Here is a 12,989-nt window from a genome sequence, read left to right on the forward strand (position 1 = left end):
AAGGAGGTTTAGAAGAAAGAGCTTGGAACTCAATCTCCCTGCGCGCAGAGGTGATGGCCACCAGAAAGGCAGTTTTTAAAGTCAGAAGCCTGAGAGGACAGTTATGTAGCGGCTCATACGGAGCGCACATAAGATAAGCAAGAACCAAGTTCAAGTCCCACTGGGGATTACGAAGGAAACAGGAGAGAAAAGATGAGTAATGCCCTTAAGGAAGCTATTTATAACAGGGGACTTGAAAAGAGAAGGCTGATCAGGAGCCTAAGAAAGGCTGAAATGGCTGAGAGGTAGCCCTTAAGAGTGCCCAGAGCAGAGCCCTACAGGGCCAAAGAAAGGAGGAACAAGTGAACCTCAAAAGAGGGGCAGAAAGGTGATCCACAGCCTTTGCTGTGCGCCATGCCACAAATGTGTTCCATCTGCAGGCGTATGCTGTCTTAGTGGCGGGAGGCCTGGCTGCCAAGATAACACCACAGACTTCAGGAGGAAGGTTGAAAGCTGTCAAGTGTCACAATCAATCTCCACGCAAGGGGGTGGAGGCTGGACTGGTTCGGGTGGAGGACTGCCCCCTACTACAGAAGATCCTCCTGAAGAGGTAGTCGGATGGGAGGATCGATGGCCATGTGCAATAGCTCAGGATACCAGACTCTTCGTGACCAATCCAAAGCCACAAGAATGATTTGGGCCCGGTCGCACCTCATCTTCTTCAGCACTCTTGGCAGAACTGGTATAGGCAGAAAGGCATATAGAAGACAGCAACTCCACTCATGACGAAAAGCGTAGCTTTGGAAATTCCAATGCTCAGAATCGCTGACATTGCGCGTTTTCTTCGGTGGCGAATAGATCTAACCAAGGCTCTCCCCACTATTGAAAGATACCTTGCACCACCTCCGAGTGAAGACGCCATTCGTGATCCATCATGCACCTGCGGCTGAGTTCGTCCGCCCTGGCGTTCAGCAAACCTGCCAGGTGTTGAACACCAGGGTATGCCCTGATGTTCCAGCCATGTCCAGATGCGAAGAGCCTCTTGGCATAGGGCCCATGACCCCACCCCGCCTTGTTTGTTGCAGTACCACATGACGGAGGTGTTGTCCGTGCACACCTGCACTGCTCTTCCCCGGACAGAGGGAAGGAATGCTTTGAGTGCAAGGCAAACCGCCCGAAGCACTAGAAGGTTTACGTGGAGCTCGGACTCCGCTGGAGACCAGAGGCCTATGATCTCCGCCTCCCCCATGTGGCCGCCCCATCCCAGAAGTGATTCATCGGTCGCTACTGTGAACTCTGGTTGGGGAAGGGAGAGGGATCTGCCGTCGGCCCAATACTGGTTAGTTAGCCACCACTGCAATTGGTGTGCAGTTCCCTCCGAGATCTGGATGCAATCGGACAGGTTCCCCTGATTTTGTGCCCACTGGAACTTCAGGTCCCACTGCAGAGCCCGCATGGGCCATCTGGCATGGTCCACCAGCAGGATGCAGGAGGCCATCGGGCAGAGTAGCCTGAGGGCCATCCTGACTGAAACCCGGGGATAGAGGCTGAAAGATCTGAATCATAGCCCGAACAACCCAGACTCGCTGTTCGGAAGGATATACCCGAAACTTCGTCAAGTCCAAAACCGCTCCAATGAAGAGGAGCTTCTGAGAGGGAGTCAGGTGCGACTACGGCAAATACAGGAGGTCTGCAGTAGTCTAAAGGTGGGAGATGACAGCCTGCCTTTAACAGCCAGTCGTCGAAATAGGGGAAGATTGGAATCCCTGATCTGCGCAGATGAGCTGAGACCATGGCCATCACTTTTGTGAACACCCAAGGGGAGCGGGTAAGGCCGAAGAGGAGCACGGTAAACTGAAAAGCTCGTGCCTACCATGAACCATAGGTAAGTAACGCCTGTGGGCCATCAGGACGGGGATGTGAAAATAGGCATCCTGCAAGTCCAACGCTACCATCCAGTCTTCAGGGTCGAGGGCAGACAAGACCTGAGCTAGCGTCAACATTTTGAACTTCTCCTTCCGGAGGAAGCAGTTGACGTTCCTGAGATCCAAGTTAGGACACATGCATTTGTCCTTCTTGGGCACCAGAAAGTAGTGGGAGTACCAACCACAACCCACATCTGGGGCAGGAACTCGTTAGATGGCTCCCTTGGCCAAGAGAGCCATAACTTCCTGTTGGAGAAGGGCCAGATGATCCTCCGACATGCGATGGTACTGAGGTGGCATGGCTGGGGTGTGTGGAGAGTCTCAAAGGGGAGGGAGTAGCCCATTCGGACAATCTGCAAAACCTGCCTGTCCGATGTGATGGTGCACCAGTGGGGGAGGTGAAGGTGAATCCTGCTGCGCACTGGCGATTGGTGGCCCTGGAAGGTCAGACTAGGAGAGTTTAGAGTCTGCTGCAGAGGGGGCAGTGGTGGCTTGACCCGCTCGCTGGCGCCCAGAACGACGGCGGTTCCCACGTCCTCAGCCACACAGGAGCTAAACAGCTTGCGCAGGCGGGTGGAACATGGTGGGGCACCCCTTCCATAGCCACAAAAGGGGTGAATAGCAGACTGCGCTGGGCGAGTGATGGAGAGGCCCAAGGACTTGATTCCTTGAAGCGCTCTAGTGCGTTGTCTGCCTTGTTGCTGAACAGGCGGCGGCCGTCAAAGGGCATGTCCATAAGAGTAGGTTGGACATCCCCAGAAAAGCAAGTCGTTCTCAGTCAGGCGTAGCGTCAAAGTGCTACCGACATTGAAATTGCCCTACCTAGCAACTGGGCAGTGTCCAGTCCACAGCGTATGGTAAACTTCGCTGCTTCTCTCCCCTCAGCAACTGCACAGAAGAGTACAGCCCAGGCCTCCTCCGGGCACTGGAGCAGCACTTGCGCCACCTCATCCCACATAGAGTGGGCATAACGGCCCAACAGACGTGCAGTGTTTACCGAACTCAGTCCCAAGCTGGAGGAAGACAACATCTTTTTCCCAAGATGGTCCAGCTTTTTAGATTCCCTATCAAGTGGTGTGTTAGGGAATGCGCCTTTGAATGTGGAGGCTTGGGCCACCAAGCTCTCAGGAGTGAAGTGTTTGAGAGAGGAAAGTGGGGTTGCCCGGGGCCGGGCGGTGGCGTCGGGCAATCATCCTATCCACAGGAGCCCCTGTGTTGGTCCTGGACCAGGAGTTTAAAAGGATGTCGGTTAGGGTTTCATTAAATGGCAGCAAGGGCTCCGAAGAGCTCGCTGCAGGTTGAAGCACCTCTGTCAGGAGGTTAGTCCTGACTGAACAGTAGGGAGCTCGAGGTTGAGAGCCTCGGAAGCACTACGCAATACCACTGAATAAGATGCTCCCTCCTCCATAGCCACTGTAGGAGGAGACAACATGCCAAGGTCTGGTAAGGTATCCAGACCACTGGCTTTCCCCCAGTTCCTCTCTCCTTCCGGTTCGTAACCCAACTGGTCAGTCAAAGGGTCTCCAGACCCCTCCCAGTCCTACTCACCCTCCTCTGATTGCCAACCTTTCCTGAAAGAACCAGGGTAGAACAGGGGCACCAAAGTACCAGTCGAAGCCGGCCCGGCTACGTGTCTACATCGGGGTGGAGGCCAGGGTCAACACTAGCAGAGGACACCACCGGCGTCGGCTGCAGACGTTGTACCAGTGAAATCGGTGCCGGGGGTGGTGTAATCAGGTTGACCAGCAGCGATCCGGCGAAGTCCCAGGGCCCCAGCTGACTCCGCAGGGCCACAAGGCGCTCCAGCGGAGTCGGACTGCCCAAAGATGGCATGCATAGCTTAATAATAGGTGCGGAGCTGGGCAGGAGTCACTCCGGGTCCCAGGAATGGAGGGAAACTCTGAGTCGACCCTTCGGTCTCCGCACGCGGTGCCGCTGGAGGGGCACCACCCGCATCCCTCGTCGGCTGACTGACGGGCAGATGTCGAAGAGCGTTGATGCTTCTTCGAGTTCTTCTTGTGCTTCGATGACCTGAGGAGTGCAAAGACTTTGAAGAAGACTGGTGGTGGTGGCTCTGTGACTGGGACCTCGATCTCCCATGCAACAGGGACCTAGAACAGCGGGGAGCAGACTACCGCGCCTCGAGAAGCTTTCGGGACCGCTCCATCAAACACTTCAGATTCAAGATCCGGCAGTCGAAGCACAACTTGGGGTTGTGGTCGTGCTCCAGGCAAAACAGGCACACGTGGTGCAGATCTGTCACCGACATCAGCCGGCTACAGGAGCAGCAAGTCTTGAAACCGGGCATCCCTGACATGCACCAGGAGTCGAAGACTCAAAAACTGTGTCGACAAAAGTCGTTCAAAAATTCAGTCAAAAAGGGGCTGAAAGTACCGCTCTTGCCGGATCTGTGCTGGCTGGTGTGGAAAAAGAAAGAACTGACGTCAGCGGGCGAGGGCGGTGTCTAAGTAGCTACTGCAACCTCATCCCAGCGACTAAAACGTCAATGACTAACGCGGAGCCGACCAACGCCACCTTTCGACGCGCAGGGGTACTGCTTATGAAAAAACTTTACGGATCCTGTCTGACGCCTGGGGGTAATTCTAAAGTAAGTAATCTATAACTAATTGTCTCTTTCAGATATTTAGTATTCCCTTTGCTCTTTAGATTTTCACAAGATGTGATGGAGCGAATATGTAAACAGAAAACTAGTCGATTGCATGTGTAAATGAACAAAAGAAACTTAAAACACAACTATTGCATTTAAAAGTCACCAAGCACATAGAAAGTTATTAATGTAGTTGTATGTCTGCAGCTATGCAAACACACGGCACTGTAGCATGCTCCCTCTAGGTCACTCATTACAAGTGAACATTTTTGAAGTACCCGGTGTTCCTTTAAAATAGACTTTGCTTGCAATCTGACTAAGTGCATGCATGTAGGAAAGTTCATTTACAAAGTTCCATAATACTTTCACAGGACACTGCGTGAGGCATGAAGTGCCTCAAGGACCATCATAGGAGTTTTGGGCATGACATACCCACCTTCTCCATTTTCCCCATGAAATGTCTTTAAAAGATTTGGTCAAATGATGCATTCTAAACTGGACCAGTGACTTTTCACTCACTTTATTTAGTGTGTATTTCTCCAAGTCCGTTTTTTATCAGTCCACATTGAACCCTCAATTTCAACGGTGGTAACCTGTATATGCATAACAAATGTTCCATTCATTTCCTGGCTCTGAGGCAGTCTATTTCGCATGCAGGGCTTCTCACTTCCCTCATGACAGGAAGAGAAAAACAGGTCCAGCAGACAGCAGTTCTCCTAGACAGTGGCTTGCCTGAAACTAGGAGTAGTCCTAGCATCTTGATAGGTGAAGCAAGATGCTCACCGAAAGGACTGATCTACAAGCACTATGAAAAGCCTGGTGGGAGTAGAAAGCTATAAGACCGTGAGAAACAAGGTACAGAATCAGTAAAAGAGACAACCCTAAAAAGGGATCAGGGAATACAAAGGGGCAATAGGCCATAGAGTCCAGGTTCAAAACCAAATGGAAGGAACATATAACGCATGCTCAGCCAACAAATAGAACGAATAAAAAGCGTCCACCGATCGTCGAGGAAACTATCTTGAGAAACAGATTTGAAAAAAGGGATAGCCAATCATAGAATAATGGAGAAAAGAGAAAGAGGGAGCAATGAATGGAAAAATAGCATGGCTAGAAAATGAATACACCATAATGGGGAGGTAGATTTGTGGAACCCAGGCCAAATCCAATAGGAAAACAAAGATGAGTAGGAGAAAAACTGTATGTACCACAGAGTAAAACAGAACAAAAAGAAGGTCCACACTGAAGAAGGTCATAGCTCGAAAATATAGTCACCCAAGCCAAAGAGTCTGCCTGTATGTGGCCGCCCATATGGACATAAGGAGCAGAGAAACAACAAAGTTGAAGTCCCTATAAGGGATACTAAGTGCATAGGCAGCTTACAAAATGCCCCAAAGGAATACAAAATAAGGTCTCCGAAAATAAAGGAGCAAGGCTATAGTGCATTCGCATTACAAACAGAATATCCACCTTAGAATAAGTATTCGGGTAGGAAAAAAAAAATCAAGCTGCAAAGTAAGATATGTTTGAGATGGCTCTAAACTAAACCTGCCACTGACAGAATAAATTAGAAAAAAAGCACATGCAGCAAGCAGGAACACAACATCCGGTGTAACCTTAGAAGGGAGAAAGGTACTCCTCCCTATGCAGGCTGGTAAGAGCCTAAACAAGGGGAAACAAATTGTCCTTAACAACCCTAGTACAAAAATAGAGTTAAGACTCCGCACCACCCTGACTATCTTTAAACCGGCATAAAGAAGTCCGCATGCATGCCAAATAGAGAGACATCATCAAAAGGCATGTCAATCAAAGTAGTTTGCACAGCCTAAGAAAACCTGGAAGTATGCAACCATGCACACCGACGTAGAGCTACGGAAGAGGCCATAGCTCGGCCAACAGAATCGTGGTAACCATACCACAGCGGATGCTAAGTATGGCAGCTTGTTGCCCATCTCTTACCAATGGAAGAAGAGCATTTCAGACATCCTATGGAAGGGAGGGCAAGAGGCACTCTACTGCGTCACATAATGCGTGGGAAAAGTGGGCGAGGACACAAAGTGTTCAGAGATCACATTGCAGAACCTGAAGAAGAGAAAAGACGCCTACCACAAGTGTAACATTTTCTGGCCTCCATTTCCAGAGGGACAGGAGGGATAAAATCAATATTTTGATTGGATGGATGTCCAAGGAGACAGGACGGATCCTCCGGGGCTGGGTCATGCCTGAGGGAAATACAGCAATCCACAGGAAGCCTTGTTTCAGGTTTAGCCCTAGCACCCAACAGGATATCAAAAAGACAGTCACTATAAAGAAGGACAGGCTCTACATTAGACTGGTCAGGATGTAGAATGCCAAGTAAAGGGTCTGTTGGCGATTCCACAGAAAGAAATTGTAGATCCAGAACAACAAACTCAACTGAGCAAGTTCATCAGAGAGGAACTCGCCTACTTAGCCAAACCAGGAGCCCGGAGGCTGAAGAAGATTCCAAGCCACTGGTGTCACTCAAGTCAAGTAACCACCTAGACTGCATAGGGGGTGGAACAGTGTCCGAAATGGGATGGGGACACACCCCACATTCTGTAGTACCTCCACAACCATGGTACTCAGAAGGAAAAACTAGAGGTAGTCTGAGATGGCCGGCTCTATTGGAGTCACATCTAATGCTGTAATCAAAGCTGGTTGACGCCTCAACGTCAGAAGGAGCATCAATCAGAGTAAACAGCACCACCATTGGAGCTGGCAGACAAGAGCCTGAAGCTGACATTGGAGCTGGAAGAGCAGAAGCAGGAGTCTAAGGTGGTAACCTCAACAGACGGTGCACCAGCCTTGTTGAGGTGTCAAGAACAGGAGACGGTAGGGGTACCAGGTGGCGGGGACACAGGCACGACATCATGCACCTCTGTGGGACCCAAGGGGCGCTGCAGAAGAAGGGGATGACCCAACAATAGAATGAAGAGATTGATAATATTTTGTCATCTGGGTCAAAGACCCTAGGATGGGTGGAGAGACACGGGTGGACTCATGCACCGACACTTCAACAGAAGAGGGGGGACCAGTGATAGGCAGCAAAGGTGGGAGGCGCCGCGACTTCAACAGCCTACACTGAGACTTACCCCCGGATGCTGAAGGAGAATGGCACGCATGGGAATGTCTCCTAAAGGATTTGCACAGTCTATAGAGGGCCTGGGGGACCGATGATGACGAGGAGCTTTCGATGACTGTGACATCCGTGCCCCAAGGAGTTTCATGCAACGTTCTCTTCGCATCTTCAGTTGGAGCTGGCGACAAGAGTCGCACTCGTCTGAGTCCTGGTGCTCACCACGACACCACATGCAAACTGAGTGAGGGTTTTTGGTGGACGCTTGTCGGCCACAGAACTCAAAAGGTCTGAACCGCAAGGACTTTAAAAAAAGGGTAGAAAAAGGCACACTGCTCCATCGGCGAAAAAATTTCAATTAGACCGAAAACCAGCCAGTGGAACTGCAGTGCGTATCAGTGTTGCTAGCGCAAAAAGAAGGAACTGAAGTCAGCTCGTTGGGGAAGGGCTTATATGGACTCCTTTGATGTCACATTTGGGTGACAACGTCTCTAGGGAGCTACTAGACACCCGCTACTGACGCACAGAGGTACTGCTGAAAACATTTCTGGATCCAGTTTTAGGCCTGGCGAGGATTTTAAGATAAGGAATCTGCAGCTAGATATCTCTATCAGATTGGCATTTAATCCTGGTTGGCACTTGTGCACCAGGTACATACTGACATTGGCAGGTGCAGTATTTACAAAGTGTGCAATTTTACCATAGCATTCCCAGTTTTGAACCTTGGTTAACATGCAGAAAGCTCATTCTCCCACATTCCTAGGAGAGCAAACCCAGAAGAGAGACGAAAAGAAAGTGATGTCAAGTAAATGTAGATGTCACACAAAAAAATGGGAGGGACGAATTTATCCAACGCAAAGTGGTTAGGCGAAGGTGAACAAAGAAGAAAGGCTGACTTAAGGGATGGGAAGGGAATGATAGGGACAGGTGTGAAGTATGCAGATAAAACAAGGAGGCTAGGGAGCAATTAACTTAGTTTCAATAAGCAGAGCAGAAAGCTGTGAAAAACAAACTTGGAGATAATAAAGTATAACCCTAATAGAGGAAGATGGAATCTGGAAGATGGATGTGAGAGATAATTTGAGACAGAATTGGGGGAGGTGGGGAAAAAGGGGCGATGTATGGACAAGATGATTAGACAGTGGTCAAAGATGGGCATTAACATGAAAAGATGAGTCTGAAGCTAAGAAAGTTAATGAGATGCAGGTGATAGGAAAATGGAATAGAATCTCGATTCACCAAAATATCAGGGTTAGCAGAAGTAACATCATGCATGCCGGAAATTCTTTCTCAGGAAGTGATGCAATAAGATAGTTGATCCTCATATGACATCACAGGTAGTACATCACAATAGTTAAGAGTTGTACAGTTGGTTGAAAATTAATAAAATGCCACAAAGAATACTAAACAGATGCATATCTATATAGATAACAAGAATGTAAATAAGGGTGAGGGCACAATAAACCTGGGGTACGCCCATCACCTATCCATGAATAACAACCTCTTTCATTCATTCACACTCTCTTTTTCAGTTAACGTCTTCCAGTTCTATCACGCTTATTCTAGTACCTTTATCTCTACATGTCCCTTGTTCGATGATATCGCTGTTTCACGCTCACCCCCCTTTTTTATTTTCAATTCATGGACGCTGTCTCCAAGGTTTGATACAGACACAGTCAGCAGCAGCTGATGAGGACTGTGAGTGAAGGGGAGATTCTGCACTTTTTCAAGTAGCCCTGACCTTAACTTGTGGTGGCAGCTATATTTAATGCAGGACTTGGCAAGGAGTGCAGCCTTTGTAAAAGAGGAGCATGCGTAGCAAAGGTTCTTACATGTAGGAAAAGCGATTTCCAAAGCCTCACAAAAGGAGGATGTCAGACAGTCCGTATCAGTGGTAGTCTTACAAATATATGGCAACAGACCACTATCATTGGTATGTATATCTCTAGAACATATTGATTAATTTATTCACAAGGAACTACTGCATATGCATGGGTACACACCTTACTGTTGTGCAGGCCATAATAAAGCCTTTGGCACTTAAACAGAATGAAAACGTAGAATTATGCTTTTTACTCTAGGGCTCATTTGAAATATACATTTAAATTAGAATATTGTCAGCTGCCCCAGATGGTGAAACATATTCTAAAAAAGATGTAGCTAAAAGTACTTTATGTGTGAGAAATGTGATATTCCCACAAGGTGGGACCTCCAAAGGAGGTTCACCCTCAGGGTCATAACACTGCCAAATGCAAGCCAAAAATTCAAGGGCATACCTACAAAACCTCTCCCTCCAAGACTACCCACCCACCTGTGCAAAGATAGTCTGCCAGTCCCTGTACTCCCAATCGCTCTGAGATTGACTCCTGCGACTCCCGTGTCTAGAGCTCGGTGGAGGAGGGTCCTGCTGCAAAGCCTGCATGTATGATACAAGTAAATAACAAGCATTTGCAATGCAATAGGTCTCGCATTAGGAAGTTTTGAGCTATTGGTCTAGTAAATAACAATATTTCTATGTTTTTGTTGTTCAGAAATAGGTAAGTTAATAGCTTCGTCATTTACAACTGCAATAGTTATAATTTTGGCAAATGTTACACTTATAGCATTTGTAATGTAGCTTTTTGTAACATTGTGGCAATATATTTGAACTAGTGATGATGTTGTGGTGCTGAGTGATCTTGTAGTTGTGCTGAGTGGTGCTGTGGTGGTGCTGAGTAGTGTAGTGATGCTGAGTCGTGTTGTGGTGGTGCTGTGTTGGTACTGTGGTAGTACTGTGATGGTGCTGAGGTGGTGCAGAGTGGTGTTGTGTTGGTGCAGTGGTGGTGTTGACAGATAGTGTGGTGGTATTGTGGTGTTGCTGTGGTGGTACTGAGTGTTGCTGTGGTAGTGCTGAGTGTTGCTGTGATGGTGCTATGTGGTGCTGTTGTTGTACTGAATGATGCTGTTGTGGTGCAGAGTGTTGCTGTGGTGGTACTGAGTGATAATGTAGTGTTACTTAGTGGTAATGTGGTGGTGCTGACTGGTGTTCAGTGGTGCTGCTTAGTAATGTTGTAGTGGTGCTGAGTTGGGGCTGAGTTGGGGCTGAGTGATAATGTAGTAAGGCTGCGTGATAATGTAGCGGTATTGAGTGGTGCTGTGGTGGTGTGAGTGATAATGTGTTGGTGCTGAGTGATAATGTGATATTGTTGAGTGATGCTGGTGTAGTGCTGAGTAATGACGTGGTGATGCATGAGGCATAAAGGTACTAAAAATGAGTTGAACATAGGGCAGAAGAGCATAAAAACTAAGGAAATACTAGTGTAACAGAATGTAGAAGAGAACAAAAAGGTAGTGGAACAGGGGGCAGAAAGGCATAAGAAACGTAGGAAAAAATAGTGAAAGATAAATATGATAGTTTGACAAAATGTTTATTTGTAAGTATATGCACAATAATAAAATATATGTTTTTGAGCATATCTTACGTTTGTATAAAAGAAGCATTTTCTGTAATAAAATTATACATCTTAATGAAGAAAACAAAGAAATATATATATTTACGTGCAATTGGCATTATTGTGCAATTTACAAACTTACAAACATGGTATTTAAAACAGTTTTTTTATTTACAAATGCGTTGTGTATTAAAAATTTCTTTGTAAATAGTATGAACAAGGTTAGTAATAACATTATTCAGAAACAAATTAAGTGTAGGAAAGCTAAAGCACATTAGGCATGAAAGTTATAGAAAGAAAGAAAACATTGCAATTGTTTTTTTGTTTTTTGTAATATACTTTTTCTTCGGTATGTTTCAAAGTTGAACAATTTTAAAGTGAAGTACTTCTAGTAAAGTACGCAATCAAAACAAAGTAATATAGAGTAAAGCTCAAAAAATTGTGCATTAACATTATGATAAAAAACGTAAAAATGCAGAATAGCATACGAAAAATGTAACAGGATGGTTTAGTAATTTCTTTTTTTGCTAAACACTGAAAGTGACTTGTACACCTCTGAAATAAAATATATAGACAGTTGAATATGAATTAAGCAACTGATTAATGTTGAGTAAGAGTTTGTATGCAAGCGCTAAACACTTGTACATGCTGTGTCATTGTAATATGTGGAAGGTTGAATGCTCTAGTGGGTGCTTTAAAAGTGAAACTATTTGAATGTGGCCCTAAGAAACTCTTCTCTGCTGTGGCAGATACAAAAAGGAATTGCTTACAGACATTTTAGTGGATATAACTTGTCAGCCTTCTGTAGCGCTAGATAATCTGCCTTACTCTGATTTATGCTACTAGCGGCAGACACTTCTGCTTGAAAGTAGCGAAGCGCTCTACAAGCTACAATAATAAACGTAGGCAAGAAGAGGTGGCAGAGAGCACTAAAGCAATCTCTTCATAGGAGAGTGAAAATAGGACAAAGCAAAAGCAACATGCGCCGAATAATTGTTTTCAAAAGGTGGCGCAGCTCTAAAACTCAAAAACTGTGAAGAAGCTGCGTACTTCATGTCGCTTGGTAGCATAAAGGAAACTGTTGTTTATAAGTTTTTTTGGGACGTTTTTGCATTCTGATTTCTAGCAAGTTACATTCTTTACTTAAGCTTAATTGGTAACGTTAACATTGCGATTATATATGTATGGCAAAAAAATAACAAGCAAGCTGAGAGCAAAGCTGCAAGCTGCTCGTGAACACACGCTTACGGACTGAGCATGCGTGATGTCAACTTTGCCTGGGACATTGGTGGGGGATAGAGCGCGTGGCAGTGTCTAAGTTCTTGTGAGCTGACGGAGCTTCGCGTGTTGCAACCTGTGTGAAGGAGCAGAACTTGCAGACTCTTTCTACAGAAGTCTACTCTGACTGGTAAGTGGGGCATGCTATATGTATGGAGAGCGTGCTATGCTGTATGTGTAAAGCACTTGTTATGCTGTATGTGTGAAGTTTGTGACATGCTGTATGTGTGAAGCGCGTGGAATGCTGTATGTGTGAAGCGCATACTGACGTTTTAAAGAAGTTCTAAACACGAAAATGCAGCGAAAAGCAGTGCGAATGTTTGAATGCGTGTTTGTTTTGTGTTTGCAGATTGTACGAAGCTTACCTAAAATGGCGGCTTTAAGTTAAGTTGTGCGTGAATGTTGGCGCATGGAGTTAACAGTAAAAGTACAAAAAAGCAGCATTTTAGCAAAAAATAGAAACGCGTTTGTTTTGTAATGTTGCTTACACTTAACACAAATGTAGTTACATTAGAAAAATAAGAATTGAAACGTATTTCTAAAAATGATTGTTTTTGAAACGCGCACTCAGGGCAATTGAAAAGCAGCCCTCGAACAAACTTAAGCGTGTTAATTGAAAGGCAGTCATCAAAGAAACGCGTTTTAATTTGGATCTTAACTACTTGTACTAT

At 46.3% G+C, this 12,989-nt stretch overlaps 1 protein-coding gene across 7 annotated transcripts in view; it reads right to left on the reverse strand.

Annotated features, from left to right (window-relative positions):
• TEP1 (telomerase associated protein 1) overlaps positions 1-12,989 on the reverse strand; it is a 1,080,103-nt gene that overhangs the window by 815,136 nt on the left and 251,978 nt on the right. For 3 of the 7 annotated variants that reach the window (XM_086931869.1, XM_086931871.1, XM_086931870.1), the window contains one exon: positions 9,921-10,025. The exons of the other annotated variants lie outside the window; for them this stretch is intronic. In XM_086931869.1, coding sequence (XP_086787995.1) covers positions 9,921-10,025 — 105 coding nt within the window. The remainder of the gene's footprint in view (positions 1-9,920; positions 10,026-12,989) is intronic. 7 annotated transcript variants of the gene reach the window in all.

Source organism: Lissotriton vulgaris, chromosome 7 (genome assembly GCF_964263255.1).
Source record: "Lissotriton vulgaris chromosome 7, aLisVul1.2, whole genome shotgun sequence".
Taxonomy (NCBI): Eukaryota; Metazoa; Chordata; class Amphibia; order Caudata; family Salamandridae; genus Lissotriton; species Lissotriton vulgaris.